The 24978-nt window shown below is 40.9% G+C and overlaps 1 protein-coding gene across 1 annotated transcript; it reads left to right on the top strand.

Moving 5' to 3' along the window:
- The first annotated feature begins 29 nt into the window (after nucleotides 1–29).
- Nucleotides 30–24575, top strand: slc7a6os (solute carrier family 7 member 6 opposite strand). Its single transcript, XM_056278484.1, has 5 exons — nucleotides 30–231; nucleotides 3755–4093; nucleotides 7634–7840; nucleotides 9470–9599; nucleotides 21930–24575. Exons 1-5 carry the CDS (start codon nucleotides 43–45, stop codon nucleotides 22064–22066), a joined length of 1002 nt encoding a protein of 333 aa, XP_056134459.1. The 5' UTR covers nucleotides 30–42; the 3' UTR covers nucleotides 22067–24575.
- Nucleotides 24576–24978: the final 403 nt, after the last annotated feature.

Below are 24978 nucleotides of genomic sequence, written 5' to 3'. Positions count from 1 at the left end.
CCGGCAAGCAGACACAGACAGTCAGACACACAGGCAGACAACATGGAACCGAACACGACGATTCTTCGAGTAAAGCGAAAACGTGGAACCGACCCTGCCGATTCTTTGCTTCTGGCTTGCAAACGCATCCGACCAGAGACTTCCCAAAGCCCCGGAGAAACGGTACCGGAGCCAAATGAAGGCGAGGTGGAAAACACCGTCTTCAAACTCGTGGCGACTGTAGCGACACAGGTGAGCGGGCCGTCGATGAAGCCGTGGTGTTAGCCGACCTCAACGTAGCCTAGCTTGATACAAAGGGGGAAATGTATTTCAGCAGTCGACGTGATGTCGTGGTGAAAGTTTGAGTACTAACAGCTTCAAACGCGTCGTCTTTAATTACAGGTTACATTATTTGAGAACAACCCGTGTTCCTGTTTTAAGTTAGCCCGGTGCTAAACGATTAGCTTAGTTGGCTAACTAGTAGAGGTAAAACGATAGTTCGTCTGTGTTAATACTGAAGCACGCAAACACGCAATATTTTTGTTTGATGTAACCGAGGACTATCTGTAGCTGAGAGATATTACAGTGTATAATACGGCTATTCATTTTAAGGAACGTGCTAAATAACCCAAACTTGAAGCGGGGACATCTTATTTATAGTGTTTGTGGCAGTATTTGGTTAGCCCCATAGTTGACCTCAGTTCTACGTAACCTTACGTTAGTCAGATTCGACCACATAACTGTAGGTTATTAGGAATAACCTTGTAAGAAAAAGGCTGTTTTTTTTTACCCGTTTTCAATCAGCTACTGTATCTTTTCAGGAACGCTCATCACCGCCTCCAAGTCTTTTTATTCTCCCCGTTGGGGTAAAATGCTTAATCGAAGTGAGACAAAATGCTTTCCAAATATTTCGACAGCCTGTGTTGCGAAGAAGCGCAGCAGACCGCATTGTCTTTGAGCGCAAGATCTGTAACGACACAGGCCGTCGATCGCATTTTTATGGATAACATACTATGGAAATACAAACGGCTTTCAGAAAAGTGCTAGTAAATCAATTGTTTTTCCAATATATGCAAAACAATCCGATAAAAAAACTACATCAACTAAGGCTAGGAATTTCAAAAGTGCCAGCATTCGTTTTTTTTAACACTTACTCAAAAATGCCCCTGGGCAATGACGCAATAAACAACCGCATCAAATCATCGCTGAATGCTCATTGCTTAGATTGTAAGCTTTTTATTTGACAAAAGGAGCTGGTCTGCATGTTCAGGTGTGAGGCTTCTCCATTCGACAATGACAAAATTATCTGCTGTTGAGAAGACCCTCTCAGCAGGCACGCTGCTCCTGTGGACACAAGGATACTGGGCGAAAGGGGATATTCCCCATCATTAACCCTCCATCAGTTACGTGTTTTTCTGTAAGTGGAATAGATTGCGCGTTCATATCTGGTCACTTCATGAGCGCACTCAGCGACAGTTTTGTTTGATGCCATCCTACTGCCCAAGGAGATCCACAAGTGCTCAGGACTCTAACTTCCTTGGTGGTGGAGGCAAGACTAGGATGTTGTTCTGTTGCACGGATCCAACACCATCAAATCCTTGCTGATGAAGGATAAATGCATTCAGCAAAAAAATAAAAAAAATACCTGGTAACTCACTAGGGAATTCTATCTATCTATTCTTTACATCTACAACTTAAGATACCTCTACCAGCTCCTGAGTAGCACCCTCAGCACTTAATTTTGAGAATGAGAATGTCCTCGTGGTCCTCATCACACAGGAAAGGAAAGGTCTTGAAATCAGGATTTAGAGCCGGTGCTACATATACATACAGTTTGTCCTTTATGCTTACAAATATTAGAGCTTTTGAAAGGACACGAGTCCATATTGTAAAGTTGAAATTTGAATTCTGATATAATCAAAGATTTTTTAAGTCACTTTTCTCATGTCTCTTTAAGCATTCTGCCAGTCAATTTTATGAAGGGAGGGAAGGTGGGCAAAAAAAAAAAACAAGAAAATTAAACATGAGTCCTCTTTAGTGTTTAGTTTAATTGCGCTTCGTTTCCCCATTGTAATTTATCATTAAAAGTCTGGAACAAAGTTTCTACCTTCAAGAATGTTGATGTTTGAAACAAATAAAAGTTGACTTGGACTGTGATGGACTGGCAGCCTGTCCAGGGTGTCTTTCGCCTGCCGCCCAGTGACTGCTGGGATAGGCTTCAGCATCCCCACGACCCTGAGAGCAGGATAGCAGTTTGAATAATGGATGGATGGATGGATGGATGGAATGGTATGAGTAAACTAGCCTGTAACTGATGTTATATTCCCTGATAGCCGTTTATGCTTCCTGTTAGCAAAGTGGTAACAGCAGATTTCAGTGTGGTAACAGCAGATTTAAGAGATAAAAGGAAGCTGGCCTTTTTAATAAACCAAAAACTTTAAGTCAAAACTTCACCATTTTTGATGGGAGTTTCCCTTTATGAACCTTTTCTCCTACTGTGCTCCCATTTGGTGATTTCTTCCATTAGCCCCCCCCCCCCCCCCACACACAAGCACATTTTTTTCTGATTTGTATTGCCCTCGTTATATTGAGGGACCCTCAGTCTCAAAGGTCTGGTAGAAGGAGGTTAATATCCTTTGCTCATTATATGTAATTTATTCTGCACTACTTGACAAAGCAGAACAAATGTCAAACAATGTCTATGTACGGTCAGGCAGCAGTAGCATAAAAATGGACAAGACAATTAAAAAAGATGTTACCTCAGCGGCATCAGCAAAACCATGCATTTTGTAATGTGCAGGACTGATTTAAGTCACTGTACACACACACACACTTTTTAATAAGAAATGTAAATTTGGATGCTCTGTATTTTCTTTGACGTTTATTGTGCTCTGTGAATTTAAGAGACATTAAGTCATTTTACTTGTTTGTTTGTGTGTGTGTGTGTGTGTGTGTGTGTGTGTGTTTGTGTGTCTGTCTGTCTGTCTGTCTGTCTGTCTGTCGGTCCTGTGATGGCCTGGCGGCCTGTCCGGGGGGCCCCCTGCCTGCCGCCAAGTGACTGCTGGAATAGACTCCAGCATCCCCGCGACCCTGAGAGCAGGATAAGCGGTTCAGATAATGGATGGATGGATCCTTGTATATTTTCTTTGATTCGTTTTTTTTTTTTTTGGATTTTTTCCCCTGTTTTTCTCCCGAATTGTGCTTGGCCAATTACCCCACTCTTTCAAGCCACCCCAGTTGTTGCTCCACCACCTCTGCTGATCTGGGGAGGGCTGCAAACTGCCACATGCCTCCTCCGATACATGTGGAGTTGCCAGCCGCTTCTTTTCACCTGACTGAAGAGTTTCGCGAGGGGGGACGTAGTGCGTGGGAGGATCACGCTATTCTCCCCAGTTCCCCCTCCCCCCCCAAACAGGCGACCCGGCGGACCAGAGGAGGCGCTAGTGCAGCGATCAGGACACATACCCATATCCGGCTTCCCACCCGCAGACAAGGCCAGTTGTGTCTGTAGGGTTGCCCAACCAAGCCGGAGGTAACACGGGGATTTGAACCAGTGATCCCCCTGTTGGTAGGCAACAGAGTAGACTGCTAGGCTACCCGGACGCCGTTTGATTCATCTTTTGTAGCATTGAATGGCGCCGGGGAGCGCTTGGCAATGGTCCATAAAATCTTTTTTTTTTCTCAGTTCAGTGTTTACAAGTATGATGTAGGGTGAATTATATTCATACTTCTAAACTAATGCCAGTAATCTGCTAACTGCTTCTGTATTTTACAGGATGCTCCGGTTCAGATGCAGATGCGTGAGGCTCTGGCTAGACCCCGTGTGGCTCACGCACTGCGCCCCTCTGCATCCAGCTCGCAACGGATTATTGGAGACCTTCGGAGTGCAAAGTGGAGCACTCGGCGAGAGGAGCGTTACCGAATTCTATCCAGCCACCGTGCAGGGCTTTCGAGCCCGGCAGAGCAGCATAACCCCCAAACAGATGCTGCCGATGGGGTCGAGGAAGTGGAGAATGTTGAAAAAGAGCAGGACAAATTTTTGGGCCTTGCAGAGGTGCAGGTGGTTGATCTTGTACATGAGGATACAGGAGATAAAGACAAATCCTCAGGCAAGGTGAGTTCCCCATTATATCAAGACTGCCGCATTGAAACAGACTTCACCAAGTACCGTTCTGCTGCTGACCTTTGATTTTGTCACTGTCACATAGAATACTAGCTTAGACATCTTTGCCAATCAACTATTGTAATCTTCCTTTTGTCAGTGAGGAATATGAAGCCAATCATCTAAAAGTTTAATTTCAGACTTTTCTAATATTGAAGTACTCCATCATGTCTAGGCCTACATTAAGCTTAAAGAAAATTTTCCTGATTTTTTTTTTTTCCAGCCATTTTTCATCATTCCTATCGATTGTTATAGTATTTTAAGTATCAGCCTCGTTGGTGAGGTTTCTGGAAATGAGTTGGGATGGGCACTCTGCTTCACAACTGAAACACTAGGGCATACTAACACTCAGGTTCAGTTTACTTCAAACAAGTCCAGTTTATCTAAACCTCTTGTGAAAATTAAGTTAAAATTTTAAGTTTATTGACTGAAATCAAAAGTAAAATTATTTAATTGGATACCAGAACTACAACTTTCAAAAGGAGCTACTATACTTAACCTAATATAAGACTTGGGTTTTCCATGAGACTCACCAGTGTAGCCTAAACTGATTTTACTTTTTCACAGAATAGGTTAAGAATGGTAGCTCATTTCATAAATTGTAGTTCTAGTATTTAGTTCCGTCGCCAAAAGCCTCCACAATGATGCGTGTATGTAAAATATTGTAACAATTAATGATAATGGAAAAATACTATGGAGAAAAAAAATGAACTAGGTTAAAAAAAAAGGGAAGTTTCCTGGACCAAGAGCTCAGTAAACGTAGGGCCCTATCATCTTGTTTTATTTTTTTCCCCAAAGCCCCCCCCTTTTTTTTTTTTTCCTCAAATTTATTTAGTTATCTTTTCACCAGTTGTTACTGGTCGTCCACAGTAGTGCAAACAAAAGCAAAATTACATTTTGGTTTCATTTTGATCAAAGTGCTAGTATAAGAGCTTTACAAGACAGTTACTTGGCAAAACTTGTAAAATGGATATTGTCTGGATTCATTTCATTTGGATACTGTTCTGCTAAATGCCCATTAATGCTGTTTCGTAGTTTTTTTTGTTTTTTGTTTTCCAGTGCTCTTGTCTTTTGAGATGCTGGTTGTGTCGACTTTTTTTTTTTGTCCCCTGTACAACAAACCTAAGTGTGTTTACTGATGTGCATTCTGTGATGCATACACTCAGTCCACAAAGATACAGAAGTGCAACATGATTTCTGTTAGGGAGAATGAGGGAGGGCTAATTACTTAAAACTAATGTTGAAAGTTTGTTCAGTCTCCGCCAAAGCTCCCAGTTCCTGTGTTTATATCGGAAATCTGTTTTTATGTCAAAGATTATGTCCCTGTTTTCTGCATCAAGGAAACCCTACAGCCCTATACACTGTACCCAGAAAGAGCCATCAAATACTTGAACTTGGGTGTTTTTGGCCCTAACCGATCTCATTTTCTCTTTTTTTCACCTTCACATAAGCTAGGTTCACGCTAGGTGACTTTCCCAAAGACTTTCAGTCCTGTCCTTCATTTGCATAATCTTAAATGTTTTAAGGACAGTCACTGTGCGCTCCCATGACAGACTATCGGTTAGTGTGACACCCTGGCTGACTCAGTTTGAGCGTTAACAGCCTTTGAGACTCTTTAACAAAAAAATCAAACCTGTTTGATTTTCTCGCTGGTCTCGGGAAGCAGGCCGGAGAAGTCAATAACTGAAGTGCTGGTTAAAGACTGAAATCAGTTGCTTATTATGCAGGCTGCTTAATAAACCTTATTAAGTGAAAAGCAGTGGGGGGGGGGAGTATTGACAGATCCTCTTCTTTTTTGGTCTCCACTAACGGCTACATAAGCTGCAGAAATGACAAGTACTTGCTTGTTCTCCATTGTTGTTTTGTTTTGTACTTTCATGCTGTATTCCTTTCATATTCCAGTGTGCAGCACGTTGATTGGCCACCTGAAATATACGACCACACGGTATTTCTTGTGGCATATTACAAGGTTTGGATTCATTGTTAAGCGTCTCAGCAAATCTTGTAATCCATAACCCCCGGTGATTTCAAGTACATGTGACATACTCTTGGACGGAAAGACCATTCTTTAAATGTGATATGTTCGCGGAGTGACGCCGACTAAAAATTCTTGTCAAGTAGTGTAGTGTGTACCAGGCTTAAAGGCAGACAGACTAGGATTTTCCTAAAAACCGATGTATAGACTCATACAAAAATAATCCCTCTCATAATTTATGACCCACTAGAGATGTGTGGCGGTGTCTGTATCTGTAGAGACCCTGTCCTCTGCCTGTATTTTCTAATTTTGCTGTGTACGTGACATTTCTGGGCATTAAACTTTCAGCAGCGAGACTCTAAAAAACATAGTGACCAGGTGCCAGATCGAGATCGTAAGCATGCATCCAAGAGGAAGTTATGACAATGGCGGACACAGGGCTGAAAAGGTGCAAATATAGCAAGGCAAAACGCCAAGTAGACAAAGCTTGTTCCAAACGAGGGTGAATCTGGTTTTGGCTTTCACTCACTGGCGAGCACTGAAGGAGAGGATGGGGATGAAGAGCAATGTGGAGTTGGCCTGTACACTGGGATGTGTTCTGGCAACTGTGGTCAGGGGGCGTGTCCTTCTGGTGACGTTGCGCTGGGGAGGAGGGGCCAACTTTGAACGTTGTGTTCATAAACCGCAACCGACAAATGCTGCTTGCTCTACCTTTAAGTTGCATTTTAGAACGACAGTCAGTAATGAAATTATTAATTGATTGGTCGTTCAATGGAGAGAAAAAAAAGATCATTGTTTTGGTAGTCGATTAATTTTGTCATTTATTGAGTACAAATCCCATACATTTGATGGTTAGATCCAGAAACTCTTAAGATTTGTTTGCATATTCTTCATTTCATATCATTGCAAAATGAGTACTTAATGGTAGGCCACTGGTTAGTGCTGGGCAATATGGTAAATATTGTCACAATAATCATATGAAATCTCACATAATATTGATATCAATATCTGCTTACACATAAAAAAATACCATGTTTAAGTAGCCAACTGAGATTCATAACATTGAACTGTTTAATTTAAATTGTAGTGTTACACCAAATTAGTTTTAAATATTACTCCCTCAAATATTTCAGACCTCAATTTATGGAAAATTTTAGTTATCTAATAGGCTTTTATCAAAATGTATTTAGACAACAAAGTTGTGCATCACAGGGTAACAATATCTGATTTTCAAATCAATGCAATACCATAGAAAGATTATAAATGCTAATTTTGAATTATTGCCCAGCCCTACTGCTGGTCAGACTTAAGTAAATGGCTTTAAGGCATCACTTTATGCTCTGGGAATTTGTGATGGGGATTTGTGATTATTTTTGGCATTTTATAGACTAAATAATTGATTTATTAAAAAAAATCAATAACAAAAATAATTCTGCAGCCTTACATTCAACACAGAAAGTTGCTTAAACTGATAAGAAAAGTTATTCAAACTCTCCATATCCTATCTGTTTCCATAGACGATGTCCTCGGACCCAGAGGTTATCCTGTGTAACAACATGAAGATGATCCGGGAGCGTCTGAGTGTGTCTGCGGAAGGGCTGGGAGTAGAACACCGGGAGCAAGAAGATGACTATGTCTATGACCTTTATTACCAGGAAACAGTTACACCAGGCTGGATTCAGGACATCTTGTCTGTCAGGGCTTACGCAGACGAAGGAGAACTGGTGTGTGGATGGATGGCTGGACAGATGAATGAGTGGAGTTCTTGTAAATCAGCGAGTAAATGAACAGATACAAAATCATAGGAAGATGGAGTGGATGGATATGGAAGTGAGAAGGGACAGGAAGAGCCTAATTAGTAATGACACAAGGCCTTCTCTAAGGCCTAATTGGTATGAGGCCGCCTGGAGACTTCCTATTTTTTTATTGAAATAACAGAATAATGTTGATGCTGGGCACTTTAATAATCAATTAAGTTGCTCTTTTATGTGGTTTCTGGTCCATCAGCACCAGCATATTAACAGGCTTCCTTTACTTAGGCAAGTGACATGAGCTCATAGTCATTGGAGTGGCTTTAAGTGTACAAAGATATCAAATTAATCCATTATTCACAGTAACCAAGAACTATTTAAGTATGCTGTAGAAGTTCTTCATAGAAGATTGTCCTAAAAATGAAAATCAAATTTTAAGTTTGCAATTTAAGGTTTACCAGATAGATTAACAGAATGACCCATTTTAAAAAAAAGTTATTTTCAGGTGGAATTATAATAGAACACCACCATGCAAGTCATACCAATCACATGAGTCAAGTTATGAGTCCTTCAGTGAGCTTTACTCTGGACTGCCTCTTTTTGTGAGATATTTCAATAAAGGGACTATTCTACTACTTACCCAAGGAGAGGATGGAGATGAGAAATGGAACAACAGACTTGTAAACAATAGCAGGAGTTGTGAGGAAGTCATACCATAGATCAAGTCACATGACCCTGGTTTGTAAGGTTGTGCTGGCAGCTGTCACATATGACACTTGGTGTTATAAGATTTTTACTTCGTCTCTGCTACCATTTACAATTCTGCTGAGCTGCACCTAGTAAATTTCCCCCAAAGATGGGACTGGACAACCTTTTTTGTTTTTGGATGGGCCCACATTTTTGAGAGGAAAGCCAGACTTGATCTCACACAAGATAAGTGTGATCCTATTGTGAGACTAATCTAGCTCATGAGGCTATCCAAGCTTGGTTACCATGGTGTTTGACTGTGTCTTAAGCTTGGTTCATACAGTGCAGTTTTGACGCTAATGCTGTGAAAATTGTAAGAAAAAAAATTGTATTAAACTTAAAATGGCATACTCACCAGCGACCGATTAAGTGTTTTCAAAAATTGGTGTTGGTCATCAGATTTGTGGCATTGTGGCAGGCCTAGTGATACCTTCGCGCTTTGTCAGAATTTGACCAAAAAATTAAATGGAGCTCACACTGGAGAATGCACAGTCCATAATGACTTACTCTTCCCAGGCACAAATGACTCTAAACTCTCCACTGTATTATTTTGAGGCCTCTCAATGCTAAACACTGGCAAAATTAATCCAAGGATGTGTTGACTTCCTTGACACCACTTTGATTTTGTGTGTTAATCTCGGAATGACACGAGAACTTATTGGAATCATGTTGTACAATTTGACAATCATGTTGAAAAAATCTGGTATGCATTAATTGTAGAAGACCGCTAATATGCAGTCTGCAGCAAAATTTGGTAAGCCATGTAAGTTCCATAATGCTGCTCTGTGTGAACAGAGAAATGAGTGCAATAGAAATGAGACTTGCAGCTGAATGACCAGAGCTTGTTTATCCTAGGTGCCTGATGTAGTGGTTCATGAGGAAGAGGTGTATGAAGATGAAGATGACGAAAATGAAGAGAGAAACTGGAGGAATGACTACCCTGATGAGAGTGACGAGGAGAGTGACAGAGAGGAGCGCTATGGTGGTATGTCATCTGCTCCTTGTTTTCGTGTTTTCCTTTCTAACGTTAAAAGCTGCATTAATCAGTGTTTTTGATATTAACAGCATATCAAATGACTCCCTGTAATGTGAAAAGATTGCTAGTACTGCTGATCGCACTGAGACGGAACACCTCAAGACTATGGTTTTCCTTAACCAGAGATGGGCTTTGCCTTTACCTTCAGCTCATTGTTTGTATTATCCAATTTGGAAAAAGCTAAAACTAGACTTCTTGCCTGTCCGTGGTCATGAGGATTTGCAAGTTACTGTTCTCACTCCTACCCTTTTACCTGCTTAATTGATAAAGAAATAATGAAGGAATAGCCTACACCTGTCAATGAAATAGCTTTTGAGTCAATCGTCCAATTATTTATGGTCTCTATAAAAAGATAGGGCTACATATTAAAGAGCTGTAATTCCTAAACCCTCTCCCAATTTTGATGTGAATTCCCTCAAATTAAAGTTGAGTCTGCCCTTTAAGCCCATATTCATTATATAACTAACTTGAATATGTTTTGGTAAACAGCTAAAATAACAAAATTGTTGTCAGTATCCAGATATATATGGACCTAGCTTTAAAAAAAAAAACTTGACCAAGACCGGGCTAACATTTTGTAACACCAAGCTACTGCCTTTCACAGTTTAAGAGGCTGTTTATACCTGGCATTAACATGCATCTTGGGTGATCCAATCACAAGTGGACAGCTCTATGTACAGATGTGAATGCACTCAATGTGTCTTGAGATCCGATTGCTCAGGCCACATTCAGAGGTGGCCTGGGACTCATCACATTTGAAGTGTGTCCACATCACATTTGAGGTGTAAATGCACGTGTCCCAGGCTGCGACTAGGCGGTGACCTAATAGTCCATGGGCCAGACTATATTTCGGTACGCTCAAGGTGGCAAAACTTACTTATAATTTTTGAAAGGATCCATGTCTTTAGATGATATTTTGGTATGATAACCATTCCTGAGTGGCAGCTGTATCACAGTTATCAGCTCATGAAGTTAACCACCCGCTAAACTAAATTGTATTTTAGACGCTGGTGCATATCCTGGTTTAGCCTCATGGTCAGGACATTTTTCAATGTTCTATAATATTGTCTTTGGTATCATTTTAAAGGGGACCTTCTTAGCTTTCATTCAAGCCCTGTTGTGGATATTTCTCACAAATATAGAGGTCACTTGAGCTCTTCAACCCGTCAATAACACACATCTTTCTGAAATTTTCGCCTAAACTATATACTTTCTTTTAGCCCTGTGGCATCTAGGAATATCAGGGACACAAAACACAAAAACTGGAATACTCACAGGACTGTAAAGATTCAGAAAATATATAATATACCCATACTATTTCATTGTGTGAGGTGATTGTGAGCCTTAAATGAGAACTAGACCAAAGCCAGTTAGGTCACAAACTGGTCTCTATACATTTGTTTAAATACACAATCAAAATACATGATAAAAAGGAATACCATAGTGAGGTAATGAACTATTTTAATATTTTAAACAACATTGACATTTACATATACTTAGTCAATGATACATGTAATCCCATATCATTAGTGGGTATATGTAATGGTAATGGGTAGGGTAATGGGTATATGTGAATATGGTTACATTATTGTTATCAAGCTCTGGGTAACCAAGTCCCAGAATCAACATCCTGTGCATCAATAGACTACTACCACAGTAATACCATCAGAATCATCACACTGTCATTCATCAAACTGCTCGTTTCTCTCATCATCTGACTCCAGCTCTGGACCATCCTGCTGTTTTTGGTTACTGCAGGTCTGTAACCTGCACATGTCTGTGCATGGAAGTCCATTTGACAGGCACATGCAGCTTGGCATTTTGCATGAATGCACACACTTGCATGTTAGCATTTCCAAGACCACATCTGGTGCAGGTGGGGAGCGCATCCAGTAAATGGCCAGCTTGCCTTCATCGTCTGTCCATCCATACTCAGTAGGGCTTGGCACCACAGGGTTAGCCTGCAGACAGCACTTCCATATTGCTGCCTGATAGTTGGCTCGTTGAACATGCATAAAGAGACAGTCTCTACATGGTGGCAGCTGGCTGGACTCAACCTCTCCCCTTTTGGTGCAGAAGAGCTGGTAACGCAGTTTGTTCACCTCAGCAGTGCTGCTATTAGCAACATACATCCGACAGGTGAACTGCTCAATTTTCTGGAACAGCTCATCACTCACATTCCATGTCTGTCCCAGTTGACTAAAAGTCTCTTGGCAGGAAGTGTGCTTTCTCACTATCTTCAGGGCATTCAGCTTACCTCGACCAGCGAATGCACTGACAGTGTCGCAGCCTGTGAAGGCATTTAAGCCAATTAGGCTGTCACAGATGCTGTCTCCAAGTGAACTTGCCAGTTTGGTGATGTCGACAAACCGTGTGCGGTTCTGAGTCCCACACTTCTGGTAGATGGGACAGGTGATGTCCTTCTGGAAGCCAAGACAAAGCACCATGACATCAGTGTCCTCAGCTGTGATGATAACTGACTTTGAGCCCGCATTTGCTGCATGCAATGCATGCAGGAGCAGACGGGTGTCAGCTTCTTCATGTGTGGAGTGCAGTTCTGCTGCTTCCTCACACCCATCTTCTGTCAACTTGTAGCAGGTTTCCTCACAGGTCATGTACAACACCTTGCCATGCAGCATAGCTCTGTATCGTGGGAGTTTCCACTCTTCCACCAGAAACTTAATGAGACTGGTCTTGTTGGAGGAACTGCACAGAAATTTTCTCCACTGCTGGACGTGGTGTCCCCCTGCAAGATTCTTGTACTGGAGAGTGATGTCTCCACCCCTGTTCAGTCGTTCAGCATCTTTGATCGAAGTCTGGTGATAGACATCAAAAACAACATCAATCCTCCCACTCTGTGCTCCCTCATGGAGGACCTGGGTCAAGGCTGACTCTGCCACCTGTGCAAAGGTTTTGTTGTTGCCATTCATTTTTTGGACCAGGCTCATCCCATCAATGATGGAAGTAGATGGGATTGGGATGTCTTCTGCAGGAGATACATTCTTTTCAAGCTCTCTGGCAAGTGCAGCCTTGTTTGTTTTTCGTAAGGACCCATCAGCATTTGCCAGCGCCCATGGTAGTGGGCCCAATGGGTAGGCAAGGACATCCTTCAGATTCACCTTCCTGCTTTCAGCCACCAGGATCATGTGACTGAAAAGGTTTCTATCTGCCTTCAGAACCACATCCTGTGCTTTCTTTCCATGAGCTTGTTTTGTGCTGACATTGGAGAATGTTTTCAGACTTTTCTTGGTCATCTTGTCGTGGAATTTCACAGGTGGTGGGTCTGCATCTAACCTTGTTTGCTGGAATGCTTGGTAGGCCTCTTCTCCTTTCTCAAGAGATCTATGGTCACATCAGGTGGAGCCATGTTGCCAGTGGAGAGGCTAACCAAATCAATCTCATCAGGGGACATAGGATTGAGCCAGTTATTCTCCATAAGGTCCATGAGAGACTGGACATCTGCTTCATCTCTCTTGATCCTTGGACTCTGTAGATCTGGATGAGACCATTTGCACCTGCCTTGACCTGTCAGGTCTCTCAGCTGTCTGAGGTACATGCTTCTATACTCAGCTGTGAGATAATATTTGGTCACAGCTCCTGGCTTCAAGCTGAATCCCTTTGTCCCTCCAGCTGTTTGGGTGTCTTTGTTCACCGTTTCTTCTATAGCTTGGTCAACAGGGATTCGGCCAAAGGGATTGGTGGAGCCCAGTTGGACTGAGAAGCCTCCTTCCATGAATTCTGTGTACACATCTGGGTGTGTGATGGGCAGCTCAGACATCTGGGCGTAGTAGTAGGGGAGGTAGCGTGCATAATTCATCCTGTCATAAGCAAAGCACCATGGGATCATTGCTCGAATGCTAGCCAAGTGTAGCATCCAGTCTCCCTCTCTGGATGCTCGGATGAGCCCCAACAAGATTTCAACCATGTCCAAATAGGACATCCAGAAGTTCGAGAGGCTGCCGTTTCCACCTCTAAGGAACTCACGGTAGACTTCAAATAGATCCATGATGCGTGTACAAGAGCTGTTCTCGAGGACCTCCTTCAAAGCATGTTGTGAGACTTCTTTCCCAAGGCTGTCAATGGTCTTCAGTGTCTCATTCAGGTGAACCATGTCATTCCTGTGAGTTTCTTCCAACCAGGACAGGAAACCATTCAAGGTCAGTCGCATGAGAGCCTCATACAGGAGCTTGTGTAGTCGCACTGCCCTGTTGTACTTGCGGCCATCCATAACACCAGCAATTGAGCCTTCTGCAATCATGCCAGACTCAATGCAGAGGTCTTTGAGTCCAGCATCTTGGAAACGCTTTCCTATTATTGCCAGCAGTGTGCAGATGGTGTGGAATACCCCAAGCCTAACAATGATATCATGGAACTTGTCATGGTGTTTCCATGTGATCTCGACAGCCTTCGCATACAGGGCTTGGTCAAAGACACAGACAATCTTCCTCAGGCCTAAGCACTGCATGATGCTCAGTGACTGGTTAAGCACCTCGTTGACAGTAGACATTTGTGTCGCTGGAGCATTGATGGTAGGCAGATAGCCTATATTGTCGGGGATGACTGTCATCTCTCCTCGAGTCAGGATGTTGAAGCCTGTCCAGCTGCTGACTGACTGTTCTTCTTGTTGTGACATGCGTGCTAGGACCCAAAGAAGGTTTTTCTCTCTGGCAAGCTTAGTATTGGCTGCAGTATTGGCATCTGACTTTTTGCTTTGTGGTGGCCCTACCCGTTGTCCAGCATTGTAAGTTGGTAACATTGGTGGGGGTCCATCAATGCTTCTCTTCTTTGTTTTGGGAACAGTGGGCATGGGTTGGACAGGAAGTGGGTTGACTGGCTTTGCTTGCACAGCAATCCCATTGACTCTGTGAGATGTTCCCTCACCACTGACAGTTTCTTCAAGACGGTCGATATTGTCCCAGGCTAAAGTTGTGAATATGCCAGGATGGATGTTAGCTGGAAGGGCAATGCCACTCCCTGATGATGAGAGTTTCTGGAGACACAGGGCAGTGTTGATCTCTTCCATCTGTGAATAGGACACACTGTGACCAAGTCGGTTGAGGATGTTTATCAACTCTACATTTCCTGTCAACGATTTGACACTGAATGGCAGAACAATGTGCTTGGAAGGCTTGGTATTTCCACATGTCACTGCATATACTATGTCATGGCCAAATGACTGCAGAAGGCACTGCACTCTCTGGGATGCATGATCAGGATCATTTGAGCCTGTGAGTAGAGAGTACAGGAAGATAATGAGCGACTCTGGAATGGTAGGACATTCTGCTTCTGGTTTGACTTAAGGCGGCCAGGTTTGAGGAACATCTTGACTTTTAATGTCTGCTCTCAATTTGATGGCTGCTTTGGCTATAACATCTTGTGCACTGACACTTTTCAGGGTCTGCAGCTCCCTTTTGAGAGACCGATTTTCTTTGGCAAGTTCCCTCATGGACAAGTTATCGGGATAGAGGAGGAATTTTCCTTTCTCATCAGGGAATATCTGCAAGGCTCCAGCAAACTCACTCTCCAGGTTTCGCCTTATATGCTTCTTGGTTGATTCCTTGACTTGGGCAATGCCTTGGGAGTTCATTGAAGCTACCAGTCTAGAAGAGAGATCAGTCATTGTCATCACTTGAGGATTGCCAAAAAGCTCCATCCTGATGAAGAGGAACAGCTCATTATATGCCTTATTCACAGCAGCTTCATACTGGGCTGCAGCATCATCATCTTCATTGCTGGCAACCTTTCCTTTGGAAACCTCTTCTTTGGTGTAAAGTCTATAGCATGACCTGTGGTAGTGCCCTTCAGCTGCTACAAGGTCTCTACTCACAATGGCAAGGATTCTGCTGTCCCTTTTCTTTGTGGCTGCACTCCTGATCTTTGCATCAGCTCGCAGTTCTCGACACTGCACCAGTACTTCTCTCGTATTCTGTCTCTTGGAATATTTGCTGTTTTTCTGACAAAATATGCACTCTGCATCATAAGTCCTAGATGTACTTGGAGCATGTCGAGCTACTCTCTTAGATTGTTTTTCTTCAGCAGAGACACAACTTTTCTTTTCTTTTGCAAGGAGGCCATCAAGAATTTGCTTCATAGTGAAGATACTGCGACACTTTCTGTGGTAGTAGATTGCTGGAATCTGTCCCTCAGGAATGTCTTTTGCCAGTTTCAAAACTGGTGCATGATTTCGTATCTGAGCTGCCCTGAGCAGAGTTCTCCATGAGTCGACACTTTGTAGTGAAACCAGCTTATCTGTATCATCAGAACAGTGGATAATGCACTCCACCCATGGGCGCTTTGGTATTGGGTAAAAACTTGCTTGTTCACCAGTGGCCATATTCAGTCAGTTTTCACCTGCCACATACAAACAAATACATGTAACTTAGGTGTATGAACACTACTAAAACAAAGTTTACTTTGCTTCACCAGCGTCATATCACCATTATTTATCTTACATAGCCACAAATAGATACATTACCTAGTTGCTATGCAACAGCTGTATTTTGTCCACATGAGGCCGCTAAAATCAACACAAGATGAAAGTTCCTCGTAGCCACTTTAACTAATCATATTAACATATACATTAAAAGAACATGCTAACATTATGGGAAATTAGCTTACAATCTTCTCCAGAGTGAGACAAGAAGATAGATACCAGTTTCCTCTATATGTGTTTAGTAGAAAGCTATCTGGCGGCACGTTAGCCTAGCTTAGCACAATGAATGGAAGTACACAGTACTGGTTATCCTTGGTTGTTGGCCAACTAAGAACTGTCCCAGAGTTTAAGCTAGGCTAATCAGTACCAGGGGTGTTGAAATGCTATATTTGTAAAAATCTGGGCAAATACACAATCGTGAGAGGCACAGAAACAGGTTTCCTGAAAGAAAAATGAAATAGCTGCTCATTTGGAAAGGTTATCATGTATTATTTTACTTCTGTTAGTGTACCAAATAAAATGGCACCAGTGAAGTTGTGTCACCTTGGGTGATATCGATATCTGGTCTGACCCATGGACTAACTGGCTTTGGTCTAGTTAGTTTCTTAGTAATAATGCCCTTCTAATTTAAGGTTCACAATCACCTCACACAATGAAATAGTATGGGTATATTATACATTTCCTGAATCTTTACAGTCCTGTGAGTATTCCAGTTTTTGTGTTTTGTGTCCCTGATATTCCTAGATGCCACAGGGCTAAAAGAAAGTATATAGTTTAGGCGAACATTGCAGAAAGATGTGTGTTATTGACGGGTTGAAGAGCTCAAGTGACCTCTATATTTGTGAGAAATATCCACAACAGGGCTTGAATGAAAGCTAAGAAGGTCCCCTTTAAAATGATACCAAAGACAATATTATAGAACATTGAAAAATGTCCTGACCATGAGGCTAAACCAGGATATGCACCAGCGTCTAAAATGCAATTTACTTTAGGGGGTGGTTAACTTCATGAGCCGATAACTGTGATACAGCTGCCACTCAGGAATGTTTATCATACCAAAATATCATCTACAGACATGGATCCTTTCAAAAATTATAAGTAAGTTTTGCCACCTTGAGTGTACCGAAATAGGAAATTTTGGGCTCTGGCCCATGGACTATAAGCCTTGTTTTTCTTTTTTCTTTTTTTCTTTTTTTACTACCTTGTCTGTAATTTCTGACACACATCAGACGTACAACTGTGGAAGAGCCCCTGTCCGCTCGCACATTCAAGTTCAACTTCAGGTTAAAGTTCATTTATCCACTGCAATGCAGAGCCCGACCCTCTCAAACCCACTGGAATAATTAAATAATCTGAGCCTGAATCGACGTGATCAGGTCGAGCCTAACAGGGTTCAGGTTGAGAATTACAAACTCTAGTGTTCAGACATTTACATTTTCCTGCATAATGAGTTTTCAAAAAGAGTTTCACCTTTGCTGTGTGTTTTGAGCACAAAATGAAAGAAGGCAAACAATCAGAGCCTGACGCTCCTAATTCTCTGTTAATTTTCCTCATCAGATTATTTGTCTTTATCTGGTGCATTTGCCATGCCATTGTAATAATGTGAAACTATTTACACACAATAGAATATTTCTTAAATGCATTTATCAGGTCAGGGGTCTGGAGGCTTTCAGACAGATTTACATCATAATCATCAGAATGTTTATTTACACAGCACTTTTTAAAAAACCTGTTGTGCTTTACACAAAGTGGAATGTAAATGAAATAAAAGTGCAGGTGTGATGATTTATTGCATTTCGTTAAGAGCACTTCACATTTTGTATGACAACATAATTTGGTAGTAGAATAATTGGGTGATAACTTACAGATGTGAAATATGTCATACTAACTGATGGCACATTAAAATGAGGCTCGAATTAGCAAGGATGTCTTGTTTTGTTAAATGCTGTTGCTCCTCCTTACTCGCGTTTCCGTACATGTTTATTTACGTGATTTTAACACATCTATGCCATGGGAAGGGTTTGAGATGAAGGCGGACACGGTTTTAGGCGATTAACACAGGCTTTATTTAATGGTGTCTTTCACTGGTTCACTTGCACGGGCCAGTGTGCTGCTCCCCCGTGAGCCATGCTCTCTCTCTCTCCACTGGCAGCAGAGGCTAAACCACGCCATACTGATGCAGTATGTCTTTATTGGCAGGGAGCGGGGAAGTCAGAGCCGATCACAAGTGGTCACTCAAGACGCATTTGGAGATGTATTCTAATGCCAGGTGTGAACTGCCATACTTGTGATCAGATTGCCCAAGATGCCTGTTAATACAAGGTCTAAACAGGGCTATAGATGCCTTGGTTTTGTGCAGCCATGGGCTGCTCTGATCAGACAGGATAGTTCTCTGTTTTCAGCTTATTGAGGGACACAGAATGGTAATGTAACTGATTGACATTCTTCTGAGCTGTGGTTGGAAGATGAGCTGGATGTCAATTAATTTTGAAAACACTAAAATAGCCTGAAGCTCATCAAAGAGCCATGACTAGGTGACAACTAGTAGTCACCGTGAAGATAAATGCATGCCGTAAATCAGTTTAGTGCACACATCCCATGACAACCTCACCTCATTATAAAAAAAAAACACCATACTCAAGAGGTGATGCTACATTCTAAATAAATTTGATAAACATTTTCCAACTGTATAAACTCTCTTTTGAGAAAAGAATGAATATCCCGAAATAATGTCTTGTGTTGGTCATAAAAAGTGATTTGGTGTAAATCTCCCATTGACTAATTTATTTTAGCCTTGCTGCGCTTCGAGCACCCTCTGCTGATTGGGTGGAAGTCCAGTTTGAACTCAGAATCTATGGACCCTCATGATCAAAAGTTATTAAAAGGAACAACTTCCTTTAGCTTGCAGTCAAAACAGGAAGTGTTGCATATCTCGGCATCAGTCCTAATAACACAAAACTTGATTCAGTAGTTTCCCATGTCCCACTGCAGCTCTGCAAAATTGCTAAATTTGGCGCCAGTCGGCCACTAGGTAGCGCTTTTTAACAAAATTGCAAAATATCTAAAACTTAATTTCATGATGAATGTTGTTACGAGGCCCTAGTTTTCAGGTAAAAAAAAAAATCCATAGAAATGCATCCATGGTAGCTGTAGTATGCAGACATTATTTGCACATTAACAATTTTAGGATCAGTGGGGGCCTCATTATCATCATTTGTATGTTAAAAAATTTTCTTGCCGCACCCACGGACGGAATGTTTTAGCCCTGAAGTTAAAAAAAAATCTTGTTAATGGAGTCTCAATATATTTTTCTATTTTGTGTAAATAAAGGTCAATGTTATTTGCTGAATATATGGCAGTGGCTTTAAAATATTGAATAATAAGGTTTTCTAAAGACGTTATCGACTTAAAGCTACATATGCTTGTCCAGCCGAGGAATTTATTTAAAGCCTTTTTTAAAGCTGTCCAGTTCCTCGAGGCAGTTAAGCAGCCCCAAATCATGATGCTCCCTCCACCATACTTCACCGTTGGGATGGTGTTTTCATGTTGGTATGTGGTGCCCTTTTTACACCATATGTACAAGGCTCAGTGTTTCGGTTTTTACCGATTTTCACCGAAAAATACCCAGATTTTTTAAAAGGAGCAGATTAGTTTAAACCGATTTTCATCTGGATTGTATGTTTCCACGGATCAAAAAGTTGTTCGTGTGAGGTTATGTAACAGTGTCCTCTTGTGGCAAAATTCAGCATGCTGGATGGCTTTGAAAAATAAAAACTGAAAACGCTGAGTCTTGCATATGTAGTGCTGCGTGTTCTTCCTGAACAATTCAACCTTAGTTTCCATCCATTATACAAGCTGCTTATCTGAATTCGGGTCGTGGGATGCTGGAGCCCCAGCAGTCATTGGGCGGCAGTCAGGGAGGCACCCTGGACAGGCTGCCAGTAACCTTAGTTTCATCAGTCCACAAAACATTTTTTTTGTGGAGTCTCAAGGTGGACTTTGGCAAACCTCAGGCATGCAGCGAGTTTTGGTTTTTTTTTGGAGCGCAGCAGCATCCTCCGTGGTGTCCTGCCATGGATACCATGTCTATTTAGTGTTTTGCATATGGCAGACTCATGAACAGAGATGTTAACTAGTTCCAATGATTCTTTCAAGACTTCAGCTATTACTCTAGGGCAGTGTTTCTCAACCGGGGGTCCGCGGACCCCTAGTGGTCCGTGGTGTAATTGCAAGGGGTCCGTGAAAATAAAATATCTTTAAAAAAAAGATCCTATGACATTTATAGAAATAGGATTATTTTACTCAAATATGACTGAGACCTTTATCTACCTAAACTATAAAGGGTAGCTGGACTTTTTTCTGTAATTACAGCTGTTTCACAAGTGTAATTTATTGTATTTTAATAAGAGATCTCGCTCCCGTTTGCATTGTTAAAAGTTACTGCATCAAAATTCTGTTGTTACATATATCTGAAAGTTACTGAATACATATTCTGTTTTGTTACATATATCTGAAAGTTACTGCATAAGAGTTCTGTTTTGTTAACTATATCTAAGTTACAACTGAAAGCTCTTATTTTTGCCCCAAAGAGTGAATAAATGGTATAATGCAATTTAAAATGCAGTTTCTACTGTTTCTATCAAATTGCAACCCCCCTCCCCCAAAATCAGGTGGAGGGGTCCTCAGGGTAGATCAAAAATACCCAGGGGGTCCAGGACCCCAAAAAGGTTGAGAACCACTGCTCTAGGGTACTTTTTTTTTTTTTACCTCAGTGAGCATTCTGTGCTGTGCCTTTGGAGTCATCTTGGCTGGGTGCCCACTTCTAAGGAGAGTAGCCACAATACTAAATTGTCACCATTTACAAACAATTTGACTAACTGTGGACTGATGAATATCTTAACTCTCTGATATTACTGTGTAACCCTTTCCAGCTTTATGTAAATCAACAATTCTTGATCGTAGGTCTTCTGAGAGCTTTTTTGCAAGGCATGCATGGTTCACATCTGCAGAGGCTTCTTGTGAATATCAAATTCAAAATGTTAGTGTTTTATAAGTCAAAGTAGCTCTAACCCACACCTCCAATCTTGTTTCATTGAATGAAGTCCTGGTTTGCTAACTCCTGACTCCAGTTAGCTTTTGTTGAAGTCATTATCTTAGGGCTTCACGTACTTTTTCCAACTTAAACTGAATGTTTGATGAATTCAATATTGACAAGAACAATACAATAATTTGTGTTATTAGTTAACAGATTGTTTTTTCACTATTGTAATTTAAATAAAGATCGGACCATATTTTATGACATATTTATACATACATGCAGGTAATTCCAAAGGGTTCACTTGCTTTTTCTTGCCACTGTACACAGAACCTGAATCTAAGAAATGGGATTTGAACATAAAACACATAATAACCGAGAATTCCTTTCTGGTAGAATTGTTCTTTGCCTCGCTCATTAAAATGAAAGTTCACAGATTTAACTTAAGATACATTTGAAATGTGATTTAGTGTGGAAGTTTGTTTTTTTTGTATTGGTGATAGTGGAGGTAGACGAAATGGTAGAGAGATAGAGCGGTAAGACATGCAACAAAGGTCGCCAGATGGATTCAAACTGGCGATGGTTGCGACCATGTGGTATACGCTTTAACCATTTGCCTACGGAGGCGCCCTTTAGTGTGGATTTTAAGTGCTGTAATTTGTAAAGGTGGTGGTGTTCTCTGGTCATCTTGACAATTTTAAGGGCTGTGATCAGTCACTATAACCTTGAAAGTCATCGTCTATGAGGAGGGAGTTACATGCACAGTCGTTCTGTCTCATTCACCCTTTCTCATCTGACTTTGTGTGTGCAGGTTACTGGGAGGAAGAGCACTCTTACAGCAGGAGGAGCTGGGAGCACTATCAGAGGGAGGTTTTGCATGAGCTGGGTTGCCATGGGGACAAAGATGAAGATGACGATGATGATGGTGACCAATACGACTCAGACTAATTAAACCCACCCACCCCTTTCCATTGCCTGATTCCATCAGTGGATGTTCCTAATTTCCTCCAGAAATAGCACACTAGCAATGTCCTGACTTCTCTGTACATGAGATCATTAACTAGAACGACCGGGATTTCACTCCTACCTAAAACGACCATGGGCAGTCAAAATGACTGCCGGTTTTTAAACTCGATATTCTCTCAAAATAAATACCCAATTGAGATATTAATGCATTGCGTATGTTAGTATGTCTGTTAAGAAATGACTGAAACCAAAATTAACATGTTAACAACTGTAATACTATTTTTCAAACAATGTAAAATCGCCGCTGTCCAACACCTGTAAATACTGCAACACCTCGGTGGTAGTCATGGTGCGTCTGAAACGCGGCTGTACCCAGACATGTTAGAAATAATCAAAAATCAAGTTTAGACTATTTCTCTGCACTGGAGAATGCTAGTGTGTTTCTTGGGCAGAGCAATGAACATCGTGAAGGAAATTACGCGACCAACACACGTCATAAATAGTGACACTTGCAAATTACACGCGGTCATTTTGACCGGTCGTGGTCGTTTTAGGTAGATCTTATGGTAACTTTTTTTTTTGTGTGCAATTGATCTAAAATTCATCATAATGCAAATATAGACAATTTTAGGAGCATTCAGGGAGCGGCAGGTCTGTATCTTTTTTTTTCCCACAAAGTTATTCAACTTTGGAAATCCAAAACTGTCAAAATGGCCGCCTTGGTCGTTCTAGTGTTAAGAAAAACAACATACTTCATCTCAAATCAGATGGGTTTTTCTTGAGACTTACTTGTATTTGGTTCATCTTAGGATGTCGTTTTGTTGTTGTTGAAATATTCAAGTTTAATGGAAAGCAGTGATGACATATCATTAAATTTAAACTTGTCTGAATTCCAAAGCAGATTAAGTCCTCTGTGTAAAAAGTAATAAAAAAAAAAAACCTGAAACTTCCAAATTAAAACTGAAAACATGACTTGATCTATCACAGCACTACCTTTATTTAGAAATAGGCGCTCCAGTGTGTTTTAAAGTACCCATGGAATCACAAAACCTTTGGCTCACTAAAGTTATTAAAGTTTTTGGACGTGCTCAACTATTAGCTTGTGGTTAGACTGCCTGACAATTGGATGCACCCGTTTTTTGTTTTTTTATATATAAGTGTGCAGGCTGTTTTCTACATCAGTGTCTAAGGAGCTGGGGTGTTTTGGTTTTTTTTTTCTGAAGGATCCAGAGTGTATTTTCTATTTTTCTTTTTTTTTTTTTTTATTTCATATCTATGGTGGAGTGAACTTTTTTGTGGGTGTTTGTTTCAAGTGGAAGTGTGTTAGAAATATTGCACATTTGCGTGGTATGCCTCGTACGCTTTGTGCAGTTAACACGTGTATTGAGTTTGTGTGGTGTCTCTGGCTGCGTGTTTGCAATTTAGGATGTTTGCATTTCATGCATGATAGTGTGTGTTCATGTGTAAGCGTGTGGTAGATTGTGCATTTATGAAAGTATGGTACTTAATTTTTGTTGTGTGCGCGTGTTTGGCTTAACATTCCCTTTCACATTTTTGATCAATTGAATGCTTGTCAAATTAAGAACTTGTGTAAATATGTAGATGTGTATAAAAAAAAAGCTTTCAAAATAAATGTAAAACATCACAAACTGTCACAATCAATGACTGGAAAACCAAAGCACACCTAGATTTTTTTTTCTCGTTTTTTTATTGTTATACCATAAAATAAAGTCCCATATTGGGCCGCTTTAATCCCAGAGGTACAAAATACATCAGAGAGGGAAAAAAAACAACTATATGCTGGTAGGGCAAGTACTCAACTGATTTAGGTGTTAAAAATTGTCTGATTTAATTTGTAATTTAATCTTTGAATATTCTTCAATCTTATCATCTGTGGAGGAGAATAGCTATGAGTTAGACGGATCAGTTTAGAGAGTAAAGGATATTAAAAACAAGATGGAAAAAGACTTGCATGTGGCTTTGCTCTTTGGAGGAATACAGGCATCTCTTGATATAGACAGTCACAGGATTTGGTTGATTGCACAGTTTCCTGAAGTAGTACAGAATTCTATGGGGTGTGTGTACCAATGAAGTTGGGCATTGCTGAGACTTGAGATCTGAAAATCCTGTCGCACAACACATAGTATAGATAGTAAAGTATATATCACTCAGACCCAGCACAAATGTTATTGGGGAAAAAAAACTTTGTTCAGGCTACTTGAAACAAACTTAAGTTGAATGCGTGTGCCAGTAAGAAGAGTTGGTTTTGGGTGCATGTGCAAAAAAAGATGACAAAGCTGCACAGTAGGCTCAGGTGCGCCCTTTACAACAAGACATGATATCATAAAATGAATGTAAAAAGAACTCAGGTGATAAAAACATTTTAAACCAGAACATTAAAATTTCCTCAGTTGTCATAGAAAAAAAGCGCAGTGTGCAGTTTCATATTTATTTGATGTTTGCTTGACTCGTATCCCTCCTATGCATCTGCACTAATTTATAGGTATGCAAAGGAATTTCTAAAAACTAAGATAAGGTAAATAATTTGAGCCGCCATTAGGCTCCATAGGTTTAATGCAGTATAACCTCAGAGAAATATAATAATGCAGTGCTCATGTGTAAGCCTATTTATTTTATTTAGGCCTAAATTTAGTATTTTATACCCTCCAATATTATAGCTGTCTTCCCGCAAGATAATTATTTATGGACCTCATTCTTCGGAAGATGTAGTATACCATTGGGACTGTTTTGTGTAATGATGCATGACAGGTCTGCAGTGCGCTTGAATTTTGATGGCATCAACAAAAATCTAAAATACAGGAAAATTGAATGCCGTTAGAAAATAGTTGGAACACGTACTTTATGAACACATCTGTGCATATGAATGGCTGTTT

The sequence above is a fragment of the Lampris incognitus genome, chromosome 4, assembly GCF_029633865.1.
Source record: "Lampris incognitus isolate fLamInc1 chromosome 4, fLamInc1.hap2, whole genome shotgun sequence".
Classification (NCBI taxonomy): Eukaryota; Metazoa; Chordata; class Actinopteri; order Lampriformes; family Lampridae; genus Lampris; species Lampris incognitus.
Note: the sequence above shows the minus strand (reverse complement) of the source record. Positions and strands in the feature narration are given on the sequence as shown.

Bases quoted from the DNA above. Each gene is read 5' to 3' on its own strand.
- slc7a6os (XM_056278484.1), top strand. From the start codon at position 43: ATGGAACCGAACACGACGATTCTTCGAGTAAAGCGAAAACGTGGAACC. The intron at 232-3,754 runs GTGAGCGGGCCG...TGTATTTTACAG, and splicing joins TGGCGACTGTAGCGACACAG to GATGCTCCGGTTCAGATGCA. The intron at 4,094-7,633 runs GTGAGTTCCCCA...CTGTTTCCATAG, and splicing joins AAGACAAATCCTCAGGCAAG to ACGATGTCCTCGGACCCAGA.